The 25512-nt window shown below is 38.3% G+C and overlaps 1 protein-coding gene across 1 annotated transcript; it reads right to left on the minus strand.

Moving 5' to 3' along the window:
* Positions 1 to 335: 335 nt before the first annotated feature.
* Positions 336 to 25501, minus strand: GIPC2 (GIPC PDZ domain containing family member 2). The gene is made up of 6 exons (XM_057375074.1): positions 25204 to 25501; positions 17291 to 17476; positions 13685 to 13865; positions 10356 to 10465; positions 9579 to 9660; positions 336 to 1804 (listed from the first exon to the last, which is right to left on the minus strand). The coding sequence occupies exons 1-6, from the start codon at positions 25441 to 25443 to the stop codon at positions 1650 to 1652; spliced, it is 954 nt and encodes a 317-aa protein (XP_057231057.1). The 5' UTR covers positions 25444 to 25501; the 3' UTR covers positions 336 to 1649.
* Between the last annotated feature and the right edge of the window lie 11 nt (positions 25502 to 25512).

Raw genomic sequence — 25512 nt, forward strand, 5'->3', positions numbered from 1 at the left:
CTTCATTGCCATGAGTATATCAGCTAAAGTAACCCTGTGCAAGGCAGAGTGTTCTCAACTGCAGCAAGAGATTGTGGACTCAGACTTGCAATTATTAAAAAAGAAGAAATGCTAGCAAGCTCTTTTKGCAAAGTAATATATCCTTGAGGACCCAAATGAGCAATGGGATCTACAAAATTAGATCCTTACAGTTTTTTTAAATTTAATTTTCAAGCTTTGTAGAAATTTGCTAATGTGGAGTTTAGAAGCCTTCCTCAGTAACCTAGTAAAGAGAACAAGAACCTGCTCTGTCAATGATACTTCAGAGTACCATGGCTTTAGACCAAAAAAAAAAAAATCATTGACATAGAATATGTAAAATTRTTGGCATAGTCTTTATTTTAAAGAGATCTCTGCAAGACAGTGAAAGACATTTTCTTCAGGTAGTGATTTTAGAAAAAACTTTTTTAATATAGTAACTATAATAGTAACTATTATTTTATAGTCTTATGCAAATATAAAAATACTAACAAAGTATGACACCTTCCCAGGTCAGACCCCATGTTCTTGTTCAATTTCAATAATCTCAGATTTATTAGTAAAAAAATAGCAATTAAAATGAACATTTATGTACAATATAATTGGAAAAAGTAATATCTAAAATTAGCTTAACATATTTTCAGGGTCTAGGCATGCATTGTCATCTAAACTGCAATTCTTTGTGACTTTACAATGATACCTTTTGGGTTTGAACACTTTCAATATCTCTCTCTTGTTACCATGTTGAAAAAAAACACAGACAAGAGGGGAGCTCCATGGGATCTCAAGAAACCATTTASCACATGCAAAGATCAATTAAGCATTTAGTCATATACTGTAGTGTTCAGTGTCAAATCACATATATTATTCAAATGCATTTAATCAAAATTAACATTCATTTCTTCCTATGAAGTTCCTATTGCAATAATATGGCATCTGAGTAAAGCAGCAGCTTCCCCGTTTAAGCATTTCTACTCACCTCAGTAATACCCAGACAGAGCATATCATGACTCAAATGCCAGCAAGTCTATCTGATTCAAAGATCTTCATTCTCATGTTTCTGAGAATTTTTTTGGACTGAATTTGTGTTCTAAAGAAACAGGGTAGCTTCTCCCCAGCTTTGCCTACAGTAAAGACCATGTCCAGGCCAAACTGTAAAAAAAATCTAAGGCTTATGGTTTTTCCCAGCTCTTTCTGTATGTGAATTTATAGGGAAAACCAGGAAACTGCAGCTTGAAGCTCGGTAGTTTTTCAACAGCTTCATAAACCTCTCTAAAAAGATAAAATAACCCAAAATCTTTGTTGCATGTCTAACACTTTTCAGAATATTGGTATCAAAGTGTATATACAATAAAAAATACCTAATTTTCATAAAATTTCTGTATAAATATATCACATTGACATACTCCTCACAGTGATTTCTATATCTATATCTATTTTAAATTGCAGTTGTCAGAACTTGGGGTTTASCTTCATTTCTGTTAGAAACCTTCCTTTGCAAAGGCAAGTCTCAGGTCAGAATACTTGTGCAGAGCATCCTGAATTCACATCAACAAAATTATTAAAATTCTGATGTATGATTTGCAAATCATTCTGTATTTTCAAACAGGGATTGATAAACTRCACTCTTCTCATTCCAGTCGTCCTTGCTTAGCATCACCTATTGCTCCCCATACATCAAATACAAACTCATCTGGAAATGCAAAGTCTCCAAGAGTTTCATCCAATGCCACTGCAAATTCATCTGGGTTTTTCTTGTCTCTTCCAGCTTCCACAATTGTTGCAGCTAAAGAGCAAGAAAACAAAATAATGAAATTATCATGAAAGTGACAGCTAACACATAGGGCCAAGATAAGTTTGGGATGTCCATTTTCACAACCTGGTAAGATCATCTTAGGGACATGCAAAGTCTGCCAGCTGAATTTAGGATTCAACAGGAATTATGTACTTAAAATTTGTGCTTATGCCTCTAGAAAGGGAAAAAGTTATTTCTGAAAATCTCAGCCAGGTGGTTCAAATTGGGCAGAAGCAAGAGAAAGGCCTTGCTGCTTTGYACAATAAACTGGAGCCACCAAACACTAGGAATACCTTGGTATCCAGGAAAATGAAAGCAGAGGCGTGATATAATAGAGATAAACTGTGATATCTTGTATACCGATACTGTCCAGCATTTTCTCTTAYTTAACACACAAGTACCAGAATTTATCAAGTGTCAGACCTCAGTTTTGAAATTACTACACTGGGGCTGCTGCTTAGGACTCACTCCTCAGCTGCTGTGTTCATCCCTCACCTTTTGCCACTGCACGGTTTCTCAGATTCTATGACAACTCAGAAATCTATCCCAAACAACACTGGATCCTGACAAAACCATGCATATTAGAGCAAATGAAAACTGAGGGCTCAAACCTCTCATGATCATGGCACCTACACCTCCATGAAGGGTGAAAACAATCAGCACAGAGGTTTCTCCTGGTTAAACTGGGCCCAAAGAGCCACTGGCAGCAAGCTACCTTGGTTTGAGGGAGGCAGAATGTTCTGTAAGACACATTCAGCACAAAGAGCACTTCTGAATACAGTCTATTTTCTGATCGGTATCYCTGCTCCACAGCCTCTGCTCAAATTCACAAGAAAATGAGGGTATTGTACAACAGATGAAACCTAAAAATCTGTTTCATTTTGTGATTACTTTACACACCTGCCTTAAACTGCAATATGTCCTCCATCTTTTGTTATACATCAAATAACCATCATTTTCTTCATGAGCATATCAAATTCAAGTGCCACAGTAAAGGATTTGATAGCTTCTAGCCTTTTCTCAGATGAATATCCAAAKGGAAAACACATAATGCAGTGACTGAGAAAGGGAAGGAAGTTTTGAAGCCACAGAAAAACATCTCCATTGGGACGGACTGCCATCACATACACTGTATTGAATCAATATGGCAAAATCTCTCTGATAAAAACAAAAATAAAGTTTCTCTGCCCTGAAGTTTTACTAAATTTATTTAATTTTATTTTGTTGACCTAAAACTCTGCTAGGATTTATTGACAGTTATGAACTTCTGGCAAGCAGCACTTGCTGTTGTGCAAACATGCAACAAGCTGTAAGCAAGCTTGAGCCACATTCCACACTGTAAATGTCAACAACAGTAATTCTGAGGAAATTTGATGTTTTGATTTTAACTACATTCAGATGTGAGGCTCCAAACACGATCACAATGTGTAAAACTACAAAGCTGTCCAAGGAAAATTTATGTAAATCTTGACAAATAAACTGCTGTGATAGAGACGGTTCAAGAGTAACTCAGCTTCCCAGGCACCAGTAGTGGTTCTCAAGGATTCTCAAGACCAGTTTCCCGGCCAGAAGAAACCCTATCCCTCTTGCACTGATTCTTTCTATGTCCGCTGTAAAATTTCTGGGACTCTGATTCAGACAACTCAGGATAGGAAATGAGCATTAAAGAGAGGACTGTTGTTACTGACAAGTGGAACACAAGGATTTGTCCTGTCAATGCCACTCTAAATTCCCTGACAACTTGGCATAACTAGGTACTTACAGAGAAGCAGCCCTGGAGGCAATGAGGTGAAGGATATAATTGAAACTTCAGAGATTTCTGGATATGAAGTAGGATATGAACTTACTTTTTATAGACACAGCGAGAAGGTTAGAGAGAGAAGAGCTATGTAAAGTGACATAAGAGCCAAACAYGTGAAGATATTGTTAAAACAGATATCTAGAAAAAGCTGCCATTAAAAGAGTAAGGCTCTAGACAAGTGCTCTAGCAGAGYGGGAGCAAGGAATTTAGCCATTTTTAAGACAAATTAGCCAAGAGATACGGAAGAACCATGACACAGATAGCAGCAATAAAATAAGACAACATATCATAATCCAGCTGCACTAGCTGATGCTTCAGAATTGCACATAATAAACTGTCATTAACAGAAAGTGTAACTCCAAAMACAACTTTCTTTAAAGATTGAGCTTCCCAATAATGAAATAGAATCCAAAAACTGATTTACTATAGATTTAAAAAACTTTAAAGGAMTTTATTTTCAACTTAGCTAAACAATTTTCAACCCAGTCAAGCAGGAATCAGATCACCGCCRTGCTAAAGCAGCCTCAAATATAGGCGTTTTCATCTGCATTGAGTAATTCGAATCAGCACTGCCAGGGCACTTTTAATGTACTATATTTATTAAAGCACATTCGCATTCCCAGATCTACCTGATGTAATGAAAGAGGCTTCTTGTTAAGGCTGCGGGAGCGGTGGCTTTCGGCAGCGTGGTGCTGACCTCCAGTGCCAGCCCGGCTGTACTGCCGCGCACCAGCCGTCCCTGCGGATTTCCACACCCCGCTCACACCACCGCTGCGTGCGAATGCGCCAAGCACAGCCCCGCTTCGCTACTTTCACACATCCAGAAATGCTAAAATTGGGCACTTTCCCCTGCCAGCCCGTGAACATTCTCCCGTTCCCCCAGGCAGCTGCCGCAGCCGCGGGACGGCGCTCGCAGGGCGGCGCAGCCGTGCGGAACAGGCCCGTTCACACAGCGACATTTGCAGCAATGAATTCCCGAGGCAAAGCAAAGCCTGCTGATTGTCAAGGCATTCAGCAGATACCTGCCAGCTTGAAGAAAACTTTGCTGGTTCTCAGAGGGTGACAGCCTCGTGCCAAACTGTCTCCACTCSCCTCCTATTTCCCCACTGTTTCTTGTAAGAGCTGCACAATAAGTGATTACAGGAACTTTATTCCAATAGAATATTTTTCCGCAGTCAAAAGAGCCTCAATTGTTTTCAGATTTTCCTTTTTTCATTTCACTTCAGGCAATGTTAATACCTGATAAATTTTTACATAAGATGTGAAAAGTTCAATAGTCTTAAAAGTGATGAAAATAATTAGCAGTCTTTTCAACTTTAACGGAGAAGCTAGATATCAGGCTTCCCAGAATATGAACAAACTTAGTTCCTTTAAAATAACTTCAAACTTTTTAACTTAGTTCCTTTAAAATAACTTCAAAGATCTTCCACAACATCCTTATTTTCACTTTTAATAGACTCATGTGGCACAAGCCATGAAAGCTACCTTCTGCCAGCCATTCTTACTATCTACCTTACATAGTGGCTTTGCTACCTATATCCTGTACTGTAATTTCTGAAAAGCTTTTTGCAGAAGTGTTGACAGAAACCTCAATATTTATTTAGCTGTAATGCTATTAGAAGTTTTGCCTTCATCAAAAGGTAACAAATGTTATTACTCTGTTCTGTCACTCTAAAGCAGAAAATGAAGCCTCTTATTGCAGTTTCTAGTATTTAACATTGCTTGTTTAAAATATTTAACATTACTTAATTTAAGTATTTAACATTACTTATTTTAAGCTTCATGTTGAACATTGTCAGACCTGGTAAACAAGGAAGTGTTAGAAATATTTCTTCATGTTCCTTTTTATTAAGTGCTAATTCTTCTTGGAGAGAAGTATTCTTGCTTAACTGGACCTGCTTTCCTTTTTTCCCAAAACTCCCATTATTCTTTCAGAGTAAATGAACAGTCATAAACAACGTACCCCCGTGCATAAAATAAAATCCTTTGAGAAAGGAAGTCTGGTGGCAAAAGGAGAAGAAAATAACAGATTCAGGAAGAATATTGCTTCAGTTTACAGCATTTAGAGATAAAAACATCTGTTGAACATTGACAGGTTGGATTTGTGAACCAAGTGAAGTTTGGGGGACAAAAACAGTTTAAACCTGTTARGATATTTTGACTAGATGGTAAGTTTGAAAAATGAAGTCAAAAGTGGAGAAGTATATTTAAAATTTTTTAAACAAAGAATATGCAAGGGTATTTYGGCCTGATGTCAGGGGTGGAAGGTTATGAAACAGATTATCTCAAGTGTGATCACCCAGCATGTACAGGACAAAGAGGGGATCAGGCCCAGCCAGSATGGGTTTAGGAAAARCAGGTCCTGCCTGACCAACCTGATCTCCTCCCAYGACCAGGTGAGCCACCCGTCGGATGAGGGAAAACTGTGAGTGTGTCAACCTGGACTTCAGAAAGCTTTTGATATCGTCCCCCACAGCTTTCTCCTGGAGGAGCTGGCAGCCCATGACTCTACCAGGGGATGTTCAGGTTGGATATCAGGAAAAATTTCTTCACTGAAAGGGTGGTTAAGCATGGAAATGAGCTGCACAGGGAAGTGGTGGAAGTGTTCAAGAAACRACTGGGTGTGACACTYAGTCCATGTTTAGTTGGCTTGGTGGTGTCTGGTTGAAGGCTGGACTCAATGGTCTTAGAGGTTTTTTCCAACCCTAATGATTCTATGATACATCATGTCTGATAATACTATAGGGAACAACAGAAAGGAAATATTCATCCAAAATTAGAAAAATTGAACAAGGGGGAACAAAATATCACTGGATGAAGCCAAAAGATGCTGAAAAAAATTTGGACAGGAAGCCCTTTTCCCCATCATTTAACTATCGGTAGCATTCTGGTGTTAGATCCAGGCTKCCTCCCACACAGAATTTTTGGAATTAAATACAGTGTATAACAATTCAAGTTTTACTGATTTCGAAAATAAATGCCAGTATTTTTCACTAATACTGTTTCCTGAGACATTCCTATTAATCAACTGCTYAAATTCCTTTACCAGAAAGCACCCATAGAATTTAAAATATCCTGAATGATCTCTTAGCTGTGCATTTATGTTTCAAAGAATGCTGAAGTCAAGCATTGGCCCAGTTTCTAATGTGCCCATAAAATGGCTGAGGAATATTTTTCCAGAGCCAACTACCCTTTCTATGGATCAAGTCCAGTTTTCTGTAAAAAGGAGTAAGGAAATAAAAAGGTAAAAGTGCATCCAAAAGCAGGTATGTAAATCTCAACAGCATTTCGATCTCTGAAAATTAAAAAACTGTGCCAAAAAAAAAAAAGTGCCTGCATTTCCTTTAACAATTTCTAAGCATTTTGCTCCAGCTTAGGAATTTCTGTGTAGATTTAGTCAGCCATTCTTGAAACTGTCAAGACACATAACTATGCAAAAATTAAGGGCTTTATCTCACCTTTAATTCCGTCTGTAATTTTACTTTAGGTTTTTTTTTTCTTTCTAACTTACGGCTTAAAACTGGGGCACTGTTTTAGAATTCAATCACACCATGGAAGTGTCATTTTAATGGAGATGAAAGAGCAACATTAACTGACATCCAAAGATTCTGACAAACAGAACTGCATGGAAGTGAGCAATGATTGAGATCTTAATCACTTGTCAGCTGTGTATTGTGATGACTTGCATTTTCAACTAATCTGGCTTGAGTAATGAGTGAAATTTCGAGCTAAGTGGTGATTGGCATTCTCTGAATGAATCTTTTCCTCATATTTCATTTTCATGGGTGACTGATCACATCCACTATGTGAAAAACTGACATGTGTTAATTGAACAGATTTGTGACAGGTGATTAGCTCTTCTTTCCTAAAAAGTCCTAGAGCTGTTTAATTGTTTTAAAATGGTAAAGATGGGGCGGCTTTGTCATCACCGCTGGCTGTTGATTCTCAGATTTGAACTGAGATTTGAACTTTGAAGGATATGGCTTCAAAGATGCAAGCTAGAGCTATATGAACTCTATAGYATTTGATTTTTGACAGCTTCTCCTGGGAAGGAAAAGAAAAGGTGAGGGACAAAACAACAACTCAGCTGGGAAGAAGAGAGSTTCTCTATGAACAAAGACCTCTTCCTTCTTCAAGTATCCTTTTAATTTTTTGGAAGTTCTTCAAGCTATATACTGAAAGATGAAGGGCATTAGATCTTTTTTTGGGGGGAAACAAAATTTAAGTAATTCATGGGGAAACTAACAGGTGCTTGGCAATTAACTCAGCCATATGTGTTGAAAGCTGAACTTCTCAGTCTACTGTGCAAGAGCCATCCTGTTTACAGTAGTGAGAGCCAAAACCACAGGGAACACCAGTTCCCACAGTACCCTTCCCATGGACACCAGAAGCAGACTACCTATAGCTGCTTATTCCTGTAGGGCGAGGAGCCTGGGGACCTTGGAAGTAACCTTCAAGGACTTCCAGAAGCCCAGACTGAGCCASGACTGCAACAGCTGCAGGACAAAAACAGCTCCCAGAGGGACAGCTGGCACGAGACTCAGAGCTTTGAAGTCTGAGCCAGAGATGGACTGAGATGCAGAGGTTGCAGGAGTGAGACAGGACACGGAATCCTCCCTAACCTAAACATGGCTCAGCACCACACAGAACTCTCAGGAGCATATTACATGGCACCAGCATCACATATTAGTTGTGGGAAGAGAATTTTTGAGAACATCTACCACAGAGTTTTCTGGGAATAGGAAAATTTGGACATATCCTACAAAACATAACCCAAGTTTTGGGCAGCTCTGTCCTCTCTTCTGTGCCAGGAAGCCCACTTCTACCTCAGACAGAGAGAGACATATACTGTTTTACCTACCATTTTTCCTGTGAGAGAACCAGTAGAACCTGCCAATCACATGCTTGCTGGTAGGAGCAGCCAACAAAGGCCTTTTGGCTATTCAGATAACCACCTTTTGTTTTCATTCCTCTATGCTAACTGCTGCCCTCCAGCCCTGATGCTTTGCCCTCTGGAGCTTCATGCCAGACCTGTTTTCTCTTCTGTTTTGCCTTCTCTACTTCTCTCTCATGAAAGCTTTCTTTTCAAGATCACTTTCCATTTAGCTTATCCATTCCTTATTCTTGGCTGATTTTAAGACATTACCATAACAATAAATGTCTTTCTCTTTCATAAATAAATGTCTCAGTACCAGCATTCCACAAGATCWTAGGAGGACAACAGCAGCCCCAGTTGGCTACAACAGCTAGACTGCATCTTCCTCCCACACAAACAGAAAATCCTATCTATTTTTTGTCAGAATTGGGAAGAAAAGCAACAGCTGCAAGGAAAAGTTTGGGGAATCTTTAAGAAACTTATGACACTAGGGTTAAGTAGTTTCTTTCATTGTAAACCATCAATTCTGATAACTAGTCAATAATCTACAAGCTTTCTCATGTTGATCAGAACATATTTTAGAGCATGATCTCATGTTTTAGAGCATYTGATAATCTTTTGCAATTATTCTGTCAGTTCCCTTGCTAAATAGTTGCCCTTTCACTGAGGAGATTCCCTTTAGAATCAACTTTGACGTGCCTGTGCCAAGGAGCAAAAAAGCAAATAAACATACTTATCCTTAGGAATCCTGAACCATGGCATACACAAGATCCACCAGAAAATATATGCCAGAAAGAATACAGTGGTGACAGTTATAGTAAACAACTAAAAAATTTGTGCAAGAGTATATAGATAATGTGTAGGAAGAATAGAGGATTGATTAATTAATTACATCATAAGCATTTAAGTAGGAGGGAAATTCTTTTATCAGATAAACACATTTGTAGAAATACAGACAAGTTTTTGAGACTGCACACTGGACAAATTTTGCTTCATTTACATCCACAGACTAAAGCACTCAATAAATTTTAGACTACAGAAAACAAGAAATTACTTAATCTTAAAAAAATRTATCTGCTAAAACTCACCTAATTCAATATCTCTTATGCCCATGTATGTTTCAAGAAGCTCATCCACTTTTTTAATTGCTTTTTCTTCAACTTCAGTTGGCTTTATTGAAATAAAAGGAGAAAMGAGTAAAAGTATGATTATATCCATGGAGATTTCAAAGTAACCAACAATGTACCACTGATTATCCTTAGTCCCATCTTGGCTACCTAGATTATAAAATCTTCAAATAAAACACACTATTCCAATCTTTCCCTCTTCTCACAAACATGAGCTTTCCTCCTAACACCAAGCCACACTGTTCAYGCATTCAAACTGCACAGGGGCTTTACATCTCCTGACAATACAGATCTTCCTCAAATCCTCATCAGCCTTAGAAGAGCCTAGAATAAATAACATTTTTCACCCAACTCCAATCCTGTTTTGTACATAGTCRTGTTCATGTATCTAATTAGCCTCTCCTAACAATAACCATTATACCAACCCAATGCACTTTGTAGTGTCAGAAATGGAACCAATTCTTCAACTATCCCACCTCTTTTTCCTCCCTTCCCTCTTTTCAGCACTCCTTAGTCTACCCTACCTTAAATTAATCCATGTAATCCATGACATCTAAATATAGGTTCTCTCAGGTTCTTAAGCCCCATCCTACCCCTGCTAGTCTTCAACTTTACTTGCTCTCTTTAGTCCCATAAGCTTTATAACACCCAGATTTTTCCTTCCTACTTATCAGCCYGGGGGAGAATAAATCAGAAGCTAGATGATTAAATTACTGAAGGGCATATACCACACCATACCATTTCCTCCACAGTAGCAGGGCCCTTGGTTCTCAGGCGAAGTGTTTCTCTCCCTTTAGAGATTTTAGCCTCTGACAGAGTTCTACCTTTGGATCTTGGTTCCAGCTTTTCTGAAGACAAAAAAACCCACAAAAATAAAACACCAAACAAAAGTAAGTATATGGTACAACAGAATATGATGTATCTGCTTTGGTTACTACATTATCTTCACATTTTATTCTAATAAAGATCTAGACATATTCAAAAATTTAAATTAAATGTATTCTAAGCATAGCTTTGCTGGCAACATCTTGTCTTCTAATTCTACTATCYGCTCAACTGTACTGAGCCTAGGACTTCCATTGCCTAACACATCTAAGCAGGTCTATGGCATTCACTTCATATATACACCTTGTGTAATTTTGTTTCCCCATTCTACAGAAAAGTAGAAGTATTTATACCTTAATATTAGTTTACAGCTAATATTCAGCCAACTGTTCATTTATTCTGGTCTTTTATAGGCAAAACACATAGCAGGTTTACCACTGCAACATTTCCATCTTTCACTGATGCAAAGGTGCAAAAACTCCTGCTMAGCAGGTGATGACAAGCCACAATGAGCTGAGCTAACAATTTGCTTATCAGCAGTCACAGAGGTGAAATGTCCATGGGCAAATCTGTAGGAGTTTTTCCAGTGGTTTCACCAAAATTATTTCACAGCTGATAAATCTCTAGGAAGAGTCTCTGGGTCTACACAAAATTTCCTTTACCTGAATTCAGCCTTTCTTGTTTCATCTTGGGTAAAGGCACCCCAGTTAGTAAATGGAGCATGAAATCATTTAAGATTTGTCTTTCATGTTCCAGGACACAGTTTTACATTCAAGAGTGGCAAGGCTTTAATTCACTCACTGACATGGCAGTTACATAATGAACCTGGAAAGTGCTAGAARAGAGGAGATAATTTTGCAGAACTGTTTTTAATTGTCTTGTTTTCTCTAACAGATTATTTCTCCTCTTAATAGCAGGCCTTTCTAATAAGCTCTTCTCAAAGACAGGATTTTAGCATGTGATATTAATTTTGCTCAGATAAATTTCAACTCATCMTTCTTGCATAAGCAGTCACAACTCTAGATTACTATGCTGAACTGGTTTTGAAAAGCAAATTTTATTAGCTTTTATTTTACAAATAGGTATGTCACCTTCCCTTATAAATATGCTTAGGATCAATACRTTTTCTTAATCCTTTTATTCCTTCAAGGACAGTTTAAAACATTCTTAAAACTGGCATAATTTCTGTTATACTTGTTTCAAAAAGTCATTCCTAATAAAAAAATTCATATTTTTAAAATTCTGTCACCATTATCTATCACCTTAAAATTCATGATTTGACATAACCTTTATTTGCAGTACTTCAGAACAATGCACTYTGACTATCACAGAAACTAGTTTTCATGTTCACATAATCAAAACGCAGAGTTTGTGTTATGCTGCTTTTACTTTGTTTCCATTAATTTTTCACAATTTGTAGAGGGCCAGCTGGTACCTGGAGGAAATCTTTAGTTCTGTGTTACAAGCCCTGTCTAGAGGATAGGCAACCAGTAAATTACACTTTTTTCATATTCTGCTGAGAGGAAGAAAAATAAAAATAGTTTCACACAGAGGCTTGTCTCTTATTTCTACACCCTCACCAGATTCTGTTTGAATTAACAGGAATTCAGCACCTACTTGTCCAGCAGGATCTGGATCTTGTTTGTCATCTCCTCTGGGGCTATTCTTAGTGTTTAAGCTGCAGCTTAAGCACTACCTTGAATAAATTTGTGCCTAAAGCTTAACTGTACCTAAGGCTAGAGGCAGGATGTTCTAGCCTACTGAGCACTTCACCTTCCAAGTTAATTTCCATAGGGTAAAAAACAACATGCATCTTCCAAAAATCTGTCCACAAAGCTCTGGTTGCCTCTTAATTCAATGTCAGATAAAAGGTATTGCCATGAAATTAGTGCATTTCCTTCTCTACATCACGGGCAGACTGARATATATCTTAGTGATCTGACTAAAGTAAATACTGTTAAATAATGGCTGAAGTCATCTGTCAAATGCTGATTTACCCTGCTCTTTACAAACAGACTGTGTAATGCTTTTAGCATTGAACCCRAATTATAGGTCCATAAAGAAAGCATTGCTGCATTACTAATTGTGATAGACTACATATGCAATTCTTTAGCATAATGTACAACACRCACATTTACCTAACAGGAGTATCCACTTATATACAAGCATATTAGAGATCAACTCTTAACCCTCATTCTTCACAAAAGCACCAAAAGCTGAAATCTTTGTATTTCTCTCATTTTCAATTTCTGCTGCTATTCTGACACCAAGTGTCAAGACTGGTGTATGACAGTAGTTKTAAATTAGTAATGCAAAAAAACAGATTTGAAAAATAAACATTTGAAACTTTTGTTGCTGTAGTGAGGATAGTGATTTTGAATTGACTGTTATTGTAGGTGTGCAGAAGGCCTCACACAAATTTATGATTTAGCACTATTATGAAGTTTTTATTACAGGAAAATGTTACATAGTTGGGGAAGATACAAAAAAAATGAGATAATAAAAATGATAACTCAGTCTCTATTTTGACTGTCTGAGTGAAACCTACCTTGTTGGTTTGTTTTCTACATCGATAGAATTAATATATACAAGAATTAGCAGTAGGTATGCATTCTTCCTATTTAAGCTGCACTTGCTCATGGCATGCAGGTGSCAAGTAGAGGGACAGAGCTTTGCCATATTGCTTTCTTCCAATTCTGAATATAYCTGCTGCATGATTGGAGAGCCACAAAAAGGCTGGGGAGAAGGAGAACAGGCAGGAAGCAAAGGAGGTGCTCCGGGAAATCCCAGACAGTGTTTTCTGCAGCCTCTTTCTGCATTAGAGAGCACAGACCCCAGTAAAAGGTACAGGAATAGAAAAGTCTGACACACAGAACAACAGGGATTATGTATCAATGGATGAAAAAAGGAGTTTCAAGGATCAGGACATTAGTGAAGTGGTCCATGTTTTAAAACTGTACCTATGAAACAATTCCTGTACTTATTTTGCAGYATCATCTAGTGTTGAAAGAGGCTGAGGCAACCCACACTAGGATGAGYGCTGGAGAAAGCAAGATGGAAGAAAATCTATTCATAAGTCTTCCACTTCAAAGAAAAAATATAATTGTACTTTCTTGTAGTTGTTATGTTACCTTAGGTGGACAGCTGGCAGCATTCTGAAAACCAATTTACAATGTGATGCACTGTTGGGATTTTACCATAAAGGTATTTTACCGAACAAGGTGGACAGTCAGGTCACTTACCAAATGATTTCATAGGCTCTACCAACTCCAGCTTAAACTTCTGACCTTTCTCCAGATCTTTTAGCATTTTGGCCACTTCATAATGCCGACACTCTGACACATTTTTTCCATTTATAGTCTCTACGTGATCACCCACGCAGACCGTTTTGATTTGGTCCATAACACTGCCTTCTTTGATTCGCTATTGTTAGAAAAAAAAAATCACCAGAATTAGAAACATTTCTTTAAAAGATGATACTTTTTAAGAGGTGATAGCACAGTTTCAAGAACATCAGTTAATAASATCAATACCAATGAGCTTATTATTCCAGCAATGTGTTTTGTYTGTAAGATTATTAAAAAAACATATTTTAAAAAGCATTGTTTTTCAAACAAAGCATTTTAATGAACATTGAATATAAAATCAGCTAGGGAAAAAAAATCTTTTTTGTGCTTTAAAACTGATCACAAACATCTTATTAATGTGAATGTTTATTCAAGCTTTTGGTTTTTTTTTATTTAGTAGCTTGACAAGCATAGGAACAGAATTTTTCTCTTCTCAAGTATGGTCTAGGGACTTGAAATACGTGTGTTATATAATAAAAAAATTACATACTGTAAATGGCCAATCTTAAAAAGACCCATCCCCAGTGGTGAAACTATTATTTTCCTCATCAAGCTATACAGTTGTATATGAAAAGATTTCCTCTGAAATAATAAAGAATAAGAAAATCTTCTAACTGYCATCTCATAGAAAATACAAATAGTCTTAAGGTCGTAAAGAAGTTACAGCTTTTGTGAAGTGGCATTTAAAAAGTATGGGGAAAAACCTTTAAAATATCTCTATTATTTATCACACTGAAAAGTTCAGTGATTCTGTTTATTGTTGTTACACAGTGTCATATTTGTTCATCATGTGCATATATCASGTAAGCCATTATTATATGGCTATTGAATAGAAAAGCTATGACATAGTAAAATTGACAAATTTCATTCTAATGTGTTCCTTAATAACAATCTTTTCAACAAAGACTGACGTTGCTCAGGCTAACTTGCAGTGAGACAAGGCAGATAAACATATTGCCACCTACTGCTGTAGCAGCCAGCCAGGCTGCGCAATCATCCCAAAGCTGCTCCCAGTCCCTGTGCGCATGTCTGAGCCCACACATGTGCCTCCATCTGAGAGTCAGTGGGAAGTGTGAGAGTGCTCAGCGTCCTATAGTGCATTGCAATGATTTTAAGCTTCAGGTTGAGTTTAACTCTTTCAAGCACTTTYTACTTTAATGTAGTTCAAAACCAAACAGAAAAGCCTCGTGGTGAATGCATATGTGGGTATCGTACACACCAAAAACCCGGTGCCAAATGCATTTCTGTTACCAGGACTCGAAAGCTGTCCCACCAGGCTGCAGGTAATGTTTAGTCTACATGTTAAATTCATATTAATTTAGCTTTTCTTCTGTATTTGGATCGCAACAATAAAACTGCTTAAATAATATTCACGGACTGTTATTTGTATAAGTATTTATCATCACTCCAAGTTAACTGACTGAGACTGTCAAGCTACATTGTCACAGTAATTAAGATGCAATTGTCTATATTTCAAGTGTTCTACAGYCCATTGAGAAGCTGTGAGGATCTATATTTTCTATGCAAGGCTTACCCCATTTGATAATGTCTCCTTGTACACCACTCAGTCATACTTCACATTCTGCTACTGTTCTTTGAATGCTAATTTGACTCCATAATACTTTTTCCCACCTGCCCATGTCCCCTAACAAACAAATTTGTGAAAGTAGAATRACACCAAGTTTTGTTCTTGGTAAGGCAAAACAAGATTAAATTTCACACGAAAAAAAACCTGTAGTTCATTGTCAGGTTTAAAATTGGCCGGATTACCACATCAAATCTAGAAACCTCCCTGCTATTCAAAATGCAATAAAAATTACTACAACCCATAGTAACTTTCAACAACCCACCAATCAGTAAATTTAGTATTAATTTTTAATTAAGAATGGRACATAGTTGCAAATTTTCAAAGAAATTATATGTATATAAGCAAAATTTGTTTTATAGAACTTCAGAGACAGTCTCTGCTTAGCCATTTACCTAGACAACTAAATATAAAAAAGATGCAGCTTTTGCTTATGTATATATGTTTTTTTTTTGCTGGTTTAAAAGATCCATTAGCTACATATGCAACAGCAACAAAGTAAGCTCCTAGAAACTCCTTAAAATTGGTGCATTCCCATGAAGACCACACCATTTTCATTACAATGCTTATTATTAGAYCTGAACAAGGAAAAATATATATTTGTTCAGAGGAGTTTTACACCATTTACTGGAAATTACAGCTTGTCTTGCTAATGTGTGAGGTTTTTCCAGTGTGCTCCAATTGTGCAGTAGTCTATGTGATGGCTATTCTCTCTGCCTGTCACCAGCCAAGCACAAAAGGAGTGTCACTGCACAGTGCTGCACTCGTGARCACTGCTCACTCAAGCGCTGCTTTCAATGCCTTCTTTTAAAATGCCACATAAGCAGCAGCATGACTGAATGTTRTGGACTGCATAGATGCCATCACTAGAAATTCACAATTCTTTGCTTATAAATATAAAAATTAGGCTATGATTTTGCCAGTTGCTTACTGAAACCTTCACTGCATCTTGACTTTCACRATACAGTCATGCAAACATGACTTCAGTCACATTTTTCCACAACAAAGACAAGWGATTTCTAAACCATGTCTTGTTTTATACCCATGGTAGCTAAGGAATGAACAGAAAATACCACCTCTCCATACAAAAAGCTCTGTTTATAATGAGAATAGTGACTRAGGCAGCAGTAATCAAAGATAATTGCTAATACCTCACTAATAATGGGTAATCAGAGTATATTAGAGAARAGAATCTAAAAAAGGCAGAAAATGTGATTAAGGTTCCTAATASCTAGTCGAGCAAGAAGGGTAGCATCATTTCCTCAACCTGTACTTGTCTCAAAACATACTATCTGTAGGTCATARAGAAGAGGAGAAGGAAAGCAATTATGATTAATACATAGTGTATGATACTGCCCATACTTGCTACTCAAGTTAATTGCAGTAAATTGTGTTATTCCATACTTTTGTAATTCAGCCTATTTAAGGCAACAATATTTGAAAGCTGAAAAAGCACTATACTTTGCCCCTACTCTTGTACAGCACAAAGGCTTCTGCCCTGGGAACAGTGAAAGAGTGAAAGAACATGATCTCATTATCACATGAGTGATAGAAGTTCTATAAGCATCTAATAAATGACATCAGAAAATCACTTTCAAATAGGAGGGGGCAGATGCAAGCAGTATCTAACACCTACCACCTCAGGGTAGCTGAGGAGATACAATGGTGGCATTGTAAAGCTGATACACATTACAGAAGCAATGAACAAATGAACTAATTTTGAATGACGTGCAGTACAGCATAGCTGAACTAATTTTGAATTACGTACATAAAGAAAAGTGACTTTATTCTTTACTTGCCACATATATGATAATTAAAGATTTTATASTTCTAAAGAATCATTTAACCAGTAATTAACCTATTATAGTAACAGGAGCTTCTATAGAATAAAGTATTTTACTGCTAATTAAGTTTACCTTTATAAAGGCACAGCCCGTTCCGTTGTCTGTAATGGTAAGCCCCAGCAATTCATCAGTTTTAAGAATTTCCACTTCTTTTCGCTGTCCTTTCACATGGGCAAATATGAAATCTTCAAGGCCAATTTGTGCACCTAAGAGCTTGTCCATATCAACTTTATGAGTGTTCAAAGTGCAAAACATGATCTGYGCAGAAGGAAAGCAAACACATTAAGTTTAACAGTGCATTAGGTTTTGTGAGCTGGACAGGAAGATAAAATGAAAGCACAATTCCGGCCCCTGTGATAAGACCCATAGCTTAAATGATACCTCTTCTTCTCCAGCTGTACCAGAGAGGGGATAATCTCCATCCACACACAACACAAAGCATCAGTAGGTCAAACTGCAGATAAGAGCTGGGAACATAGGAAAGAGACCTACCTGTGTGAGCAGCCTCTCCTGGCCTGTCTCAGCACACCAGCCCTGAGAGGCGTCTTCAGCTGCTACAGCTTGCACCAGAGCTTAGAGTAAGCAAACTGAAGAGCTATCACCATCTTCTGCTTCATCACTCAAATTCCACATAACTCAAAGATCACTAGGGACTACTTTAAAACTTGATTGGTTGAAAGCAGTTTAATGGCAAAAAGAAGAGAGCTTATCAAAATAAAAGGGTCGTGAGAGAGTATGAAATGTTTTGTATTGCTTCTTGTGTTCCCCCATTAGCTCAGAGCACATTGTCTCCAATGGGTTTGCTTAGTTCCTACCCTTCCCCAGCATGACTTGGGATCATCCGTGTTCCAGCTCAGTAAATGCAAGACTTAATAAAAAGGGCAAATTGCTTCTTTATAAATCAGCTTTTCTGAGGGATTCCCCTCCAGCACTGTGTATCAGGCAATCCTTTTTCTCCCTACAYTTAGGTCAGCCCTTCAGCAGGAAGGTTTAGGCAAGATGAGGGTAATCCAGCTGTACTGCCTGGAGACAGAGATGCTTTTGCCCACCATGGAGCTGCACGAAGGGACTTGGCCAAGGCCAACACACCCTATCACAGCTACAGTAACTGCAGCAACCCAAGCCTTTCCAAGCTGAAGCAGGAGAGGAGTGAGGGCCAAAGGAACCACACAGCCTCTTCCTGGGCAGCACTGGAGAGCACAGGGCAGCAGCCAAACCTGAGAAACTCTGCGCTCCAAGGGAAATTTGGAGAATCCCCAAAGTCCACCTCACTGAGGCAAAGATACATGTTTTCCACACCAGAACATTACAAATGCCTTTTCTTTCTTTCTGGCATCACTGGATGAAAGCAGAAAAATTGAAATGAATGTCACCAACCTGTTTAAATTGATTCCAGGACAAATGAAGTGTGGATACTTYTACTAATGTATTTCAGAGAGCAAGCATTCCAGTTTCTGGAGCCTTCTARAAAATAGATTCTGTAACTACTGAGGTTTTAATGTTAAAACCTGAAAGATAATAGATTCTGTTTCTTGATGGAGGTCTTGTTTAGTTGTTTTTGAAAACAAAACAAACAATAACCACCCACCAAACAGCCTCACTTCAACGGCTACTTGCTTATCTCATCTAATCCATCAAACATCCACTGCAATCTAACACCTGATTTAACAATGAAAGTCGTAACAGCACACCCTWAACAGACATTAGTTTTATTTGCTGAGGTAATGCAAAGGTTTTCAGTTAAACAATATTCMAGCAGTAACAATACACAGAGAAATTAATCTGGGTTTAAGTAGAAAATTTTATTTGATATTATTATTAATAATGTAAATATTRTTATTAATAAATCTCTAATGACAAGTGCTGTTTTTAAACCTAGAAGATCCGATTAAAACACGTTATCAAGTTCACATACACATTTTGTGCTCTCTCAAGCTRCATAACTTTGTCGATGTAAAATGGCAACTCAGTTCTCTGTTCATTGTTCCTGCGAGGAATAACAAGCACTGTCTTTACATTTTAACCATTAGCATCCTTCATGTGACCTTGTCAAACAGACAATCATCTAGTAAATACTGTCACACCTTTGAAGAGATAAAATTGGCAACAGAGAAGAAATGTGATATTTAGAAACCTGATCCAGAGTTTCTCTTTATAGATCTTCATCTGGATGGCATTCCTACTACAGCCTATAAGTCTGTAGAATTTTTTGTGAGTCAGTTCTGTGCTAACCACAAGGCTGAGAGAGCATCAGCCAGTCAAAAATAAAACTTAAATCATTCTTCATCCTCTTTAGTGAACAACTGCTTTTTCTCAGAACAGATATATGCAAAGAGTAATGTACTAAAGATGTGTCTACCCAGAAAAATATATCACGACATCAGCTACCTGTTACAGCATAGCTTTATATGTACACAACTGAGATCTAWCGATTAAAAATGGAATTTTTTGATAGACTTTATGCAAATTTAATATAGGTACCTAATGACAGATTATATACTTGAATACTTAAAGTACATCTTCCACTCACTCAGATTTTTGCATATCTTTAGAAATAATTATCTTACCCAAAAATAAGGCAATAAAAAAAAAAATCAATGAGCTATTTTCATTGTTTGGTCTTTTCTCTCCTTACCCTAAACCTTTACAGGTATTTGGTCTTTAACTCAGCATACCAGTGCTGTGATATTTCATACCAACTTTAGCAAGGTATTATAAATCAGAATTTCTACATCAGTCACAAAGAATCTAGGATACCTCCTTCACTGAGGGTTATCTTCTGCAGGAGTCAGAACAAGGAAATTCTATGTGGCTGGAGACTAGAGGCTCAACTATGGACAACTTTATAAAATAGATTTGTCCAATAAGATTCATAACGGATTATTTCCTGCATCCTTCTTTTCCATTGGAAAAGACCACATTAGCCAACAAAACCAGGGCTATACTGTGCACTATATAAAGAAATGGTATTAGCTAAGAAAAAAAGGGTTACATGATGTGTTATATAAAGTATATATGCAGTGCTACATTGCATATTCTATACATTAATTATACTCTCATCTTCCATATTGAGCTTACACTTTGAGAAGAACTCAACAATAAGTTGATTGATAGATTACACCATCAGAAGCTATTAAAAATGCTTTAAAAATCAATAGACCTCAGATAACGTTACAGAGGAGATAATAATCACTTTCTGGGAATTTTAAKTCTGAGCAAGATGTAACACCTACTGACATATTCCCCTATATATGTAGATGTCATCATATCAAGAAATCACCAAAGCATTTTTTAGGTACTTTACCCACTTTATCCTCCCGGAGGAAAATGTGGGAGCCTTGACCAGTTGCAGCAACAGGAAGAGCAACCAGCTCCTCCAAGTTCCAGTATGCTGTTGGTACTCTGTCAGGTATGCAACTTGGTCAATACATCTGAAGCCTTACAAAATAAGCATTCAACGTTTTACTGTTTGTTTGGGGTTTTTTTTAAACCCAAAGTACACAAGTATTATAGTGTAAATTCTTCCACACAATTATTTCCATACTAATAATCCAAATACTTTCAATTCAAGTATTTGAAAAAGACAAGTAAGCGTCACATGTAATAGGGGTGTGACATTTCAGCACTGCTTAGGGAAACAGCAAGCAAACAATTCTTGCCATAGGGCTGGGAGGAGGTGGTTTGCAGGGAGTGTTAAGTTTGCTCATTTATTCAAGTATTCAATCTGTAGGCGAGATTGTGAGCAATTTGTTTCAACAGATAAGCATAACAATAAAACTTGCAACATTTTGGTGATGAWGCTTTCACAAGCCAAAACTTTTTCTCTAAAACACACTTCAGTTTTTTTTTACTGTTAAAAGGACAGTTTTGTTCAGAAACACAAGTTTCAGCAGTGGCTAATTTGTCAGTAGTCTTTCATAGAAGTTTAAAATGAACAGGTTTAAATCAAATACTTCTATGAAAGTTTAATGTGGCACAGCCTCCCAGTATACTTGACTGTTTAGCATGAGGAGGCAAGGCCTGTGGAACAACAGTCCATACACAAGCTCAGCAGCTGAACTCTTGTTACGAGAAGAGAAAGAGGGAGCTGCATTTCTGCCTTTACTGCTGCCAGAAAAGCCTCTCTTTTCCTGCATTAGCCTTGTGATGCAAAATTCCTTCCACTGTGAAAGAAACCCCAACCTCCAAGGGCTCAGGACAGACACTACTGAGCATTAAGTTTACTTCACCAGCCCCACCATATTTCACCTTTCAAATAAAGTAWTTTTTTWWAAAAAAATCAAAAGTGCAAATTGCAAGTAGACAAACCAAAAGTCCATACAGCTTCTRTGGGTTACCATTCCCTTCTCATCTGATCAAGAAATAGTCCTGCTACAGCTAGACTTTAATATCAATGTTCTCAGTGCCCGATTAGCTWCTCTGAATACTTTAAAGCCCTACCATGTGCTCTCACAGGAGCACACCACCACCAAATGCTTTAACAGACCCACATTGTCCTTCAGTCAGTGCTCATTCATTTATCATACAGGCTGCACTCAGCACTTTCACCCTTACGGGTAACATAACATTCCCTCTTACATTCCCAATAGTCATAGTGGAGCCAAAGCTACAGATAAATAGTTTTCCTAGCTACTTTTCCTACTTCAACCTACATAGAATAAATAGGGGGAGATATTTTTATTAWTTATGCAAATAGAAACATACACGTAACTGTGCGTGGGTTGTGTTGTTAGTTAAGAGTTGCATCCATCTATATATTTTTCAGCTCTGTACTTTCTTGTTGAAAGCCTGTTGAAGTAATCGAGTTAAAAGCCAAGAACAATGTGATCTACCTCAAACAACATTCATAATAACGACGCTGGAAATTATACAACTTCAAAAAATTTTTATGTAACTTTAGTCAGGGGTTTGTTCTCCTTTGCCCAGGGGAAAGGAAATTGAAGCTTCTCCTTAAAAGACTGAGAGGCCCGATGAGCTTAACATCCAGACAATGAGAAGCCAGAAGATACACAGGTGATAAGCGAACATTAGCGAACATTAAAGGACATTATCCCCAACATCACCCGTGGTGCTGTCAGAGACACCTGGTCTGGGAAAAGACTGATAAGAGAAACAATGAATGAACAGCATATTAGCATCGAAGGCGAACGGAACAATAATCATTAGGAGATCGAATGCTAAGAATCGAGTAATTTGAGACCCATGAACAACAATTTCTTTGCATTTTGTCTKTATAAATGTATGAAAAGTCTAGTAAAGGATTGTGTGTGGTGGAATTTTCACTGTACAACTCGGGCACGTGTGGATGAAATGATTTCTATTGCACATCCTGGCCAGTAGAACATYCTGGCCAGAATAAAGTAATGCCTTAATTTTCTAACCTAAAAAGACGTTGTTGGAGAGTTTTTGYTTTTCCTGCTTTCCCAGTTTCAGTGACAATGATACAGCCAAGCTATTGCTAGAGGCCATATTTACTCATCCTCCCTGGTCAAAGAACACGGTGGACTGTGAAAAAAAGAAATTCCAATCATGGTGAAAGAGAGGAAGGCAGAAAGGGAGGATAAACATCAGCTTCAAAAGGGGTAACAGATAGCTATTCACCCAGGAAGCTGGATGAAGAATTAAATACCTAGACAAGAAAGGATGAGTACAAGAAAAACATCAGAAAGCTGCTATTATGTCTCACTTCTTCATACATACCTAGGAAACACCCCCTTTGAAGCTATACCCATCTTGTCCTGTCCCCATTCTACCCTACTCATCATCCAGGGCTGCACAGAAGTTTCTGTCAATGTCTGTCCAACAAATACTGTGTTTATATAAACTCCTCTCTGTCACTSTTGGCAGTCTATCATAGAACCTGGAAAGGATTCTCCAGCAGAAGCTAAACTCAGCTGGCCCTGTGAGATGTGATCCAAAGAGGAAAAGAGGTGCTGTAACCATGTGGAGTCAAAAGGAGAAGTGACAGATTACAAGTATAGGTCAATCAGAGTCATATTAAAACACTTAGGCAGGAATTCATCCAAGAATCCATATTCTTACCTACACTGCAGTACAATCACATCATATTAAATGTATTCGCTCTTGCAAAAGTTACCTGAATGCTCTCTACACTGAGCTCTTCCCCTCCACTCCCCCCACTATTTTCCACCTCAGTCACTACAGCGTAGAGATCTCTGTGATAGGACCTGTTTCCAAAGGCAGTCGGGTATCACACTGCCCACAGGATTCAGCAGAGCTAGGTCACTGAAACTTTCCTAGACAGGTAACACCTAAAAGTGGCATTTGAGTACCTCAGTGTCACTCAGTTTGCTGCCATGTAGGTTCTGGCTTTATTCTTTACACAAGACTATCTGTCCAAAAGCAGCTTTAATGAATAGATAATACCATTTAAAACAAATTCTAATTAATTCACATTTCTTGGCAGTTCTTGCTGTTCACTGATCTATCTTGTCCATCCAAAATTCTGTTGCATGACCCTCTGATTTATGCTCTTCACTCTGCTGTGTCACCTTTACACCAGGAAATATTTTTGATCACTGTTTTCATTTCATACAACTTCCTTAAAAGCAACTGAATTTATAGAGTAAAAGATTTTAAGTTCAGTGTCTCCAGCAATAATTACCCATCCATTTTTTTTGCAATAAGCCACATAAAAAAAAATTTGCAAAAGAATGGAACATTAGGGAAAAAAAGAAAATGAGAAAATTCTCTAGTCTGGCACAAGGCTGGCAATATATGCCCATGATATATGGTGCTTCCTCTAAAACCTCTGAGGGTGTCAGATTATACATCTAGCAGGAGAAACAGGAGCACACCATTCATACAAAATTAAGTTTCTTTGTGAACGCTCTTCTTTCTCAAGTCAGTGGAGCCAAAAGTTCAACAGTGAATGGAAGAAAACTAAAATAGAAGACAATCTGGTAATTATGAGAACTTGAGAATAAAAGGTATAACTGAGATGGAACAGAACAAAAGGAGAACAGCAGCTCAGGATGAAAAGAAAACAAAGGAGCAGAAGGTCAGAAAGCAGCTGGGAAGGTCTGGGACATGGGTGCATTGCCTCTTAATTACTTAATGCAACAGTGACTGGTTAAACTGTATTCACTGCTACTGCCACTTTCCTTTGCAATTTACTGTTTGAAATGCTAGGTCAGGCCACACCAAATTCAGAACAAAGCCTGTTGTAGCAACAGTCTTTACAACTTTTTAAAAAGTCAGCTACAAAGAAGCAAACAAGTAAAACTGTATAGCTGCACGTAGGCATAATGAAATGTTAGCATTTTGTTTCAGTTTGCCACTCAGAGGTTAAGGTTCACAGAACCACATAGGAAGAACTTGATACGGCCACTACCTTTTAACTAAGAGAAAACAATGCATTTACAAATACAAATGAATCATTATCCAAACAAATGTTTAGAACATGGCTCAGGAAGAAAAAAAAAATCAAAAAGCAGCAGAGTTAAAAAAAATCCTGTTACAGACTTAAATAACCTCACTTGAATAGTACGTGTTTAAAAATAATTACCTGATAAAACAGAAAACTTTCCAAACATCACATTCGGCTGAAATGTTAAAGTGTAGTACAATTTGGGGCATTTATACCGCACCCCCTGCCTTCCAATGCCTTCATTTATTTACTCTCACAGATCAGTTGGCCCTTTTTTAACTGGAGTGAAGCAGTGCCTAGGAGCTGTGTCAAACAGCAGCCGGACACAGGTTAACCGGGCCACTGGAGTTTTGGACAATAGTACCACTGTTTCTACCATATAAGAGTTAAACGCAGCCACACTTATGTCTTTTCCCGTACGGTAACGCTCATTTGGAACAGCAAAGGGAATTTTTTTCTCCCAAGAAATGTAAAGTCGGCAGGTCCACACAAGCCCGTGGCAGAGGATGCCCGCGGGCAGGAAGGGAGGGAACAGCCCCGGCCCTTTGGCGCCTCTGGAGGCCCGGCGGCCGCGGCCCGGCGGTGCCGGCCCTACCTGTGAGGGGCAGATGGCGAACGCCTCGGCGATCTTGGCGTACAGCTCGCGGGCGCTGCCGAAGCCCTCCACGCGGCCCGTGGGGCTGCCGTGCGCCAGCTGCGTGTGGAACTGCAGCCGCGTCGCGGCCGCGGACGGCGCCGGGGCCGCCGCGGGGGCCGGGGCCGCCGCCTCGCTCTCCACCAGCTTGAAGGTCTCCTTGGACTTGTCCTTCTTCTTGTTCCTCAGCCCCAGCGGCATCTTCCGCGCCGGGCCCGGGCTCCTGCGGCTGCCGCCGCTCGCACTGGACTCTGCCCCCGGCGCGGCGCC

Source organism: Malurus melanocephalus, unplaced genomic scaffold, assembly GCF_030028575.1.
Source record: "Malurus melanocephalus ecotype Western Australia unplaced genomic scaffold, MMel_1.1 scaffold_8, whole genome shotgun sequence".
Classification (NCBI taxonomy): domain Eukaryota; kingdom Metazoa; phylum Chordata; class Aves; order Passeriformes; family Maluridae; genus Malurus; species Malurus melanocephalus.

Coding starts and splice junctions, on each gene's coding strand:
- GIPC2 (XM_057375074.1), bottom strand. CDS start 25,443: ATGCCGCTGGGGCTGAGGAACAAGAAGAAGGACAAGTCCAAGGAGACC. Junction 13,866..17,290: donor CGGGCTGTGCCTTTATAAAG/GTAAACTTAATT, acceptor TTCTAACAATAG/CGAATCAAAGAAGGCAGTGT. Junction 9,661..10,355: donor CTGCTACTGTGGAGGAAATG/GTATGGTGTGGT, acceptor ATTTCAATAAAG/CCAACTGAAGTTGAAGAAAA.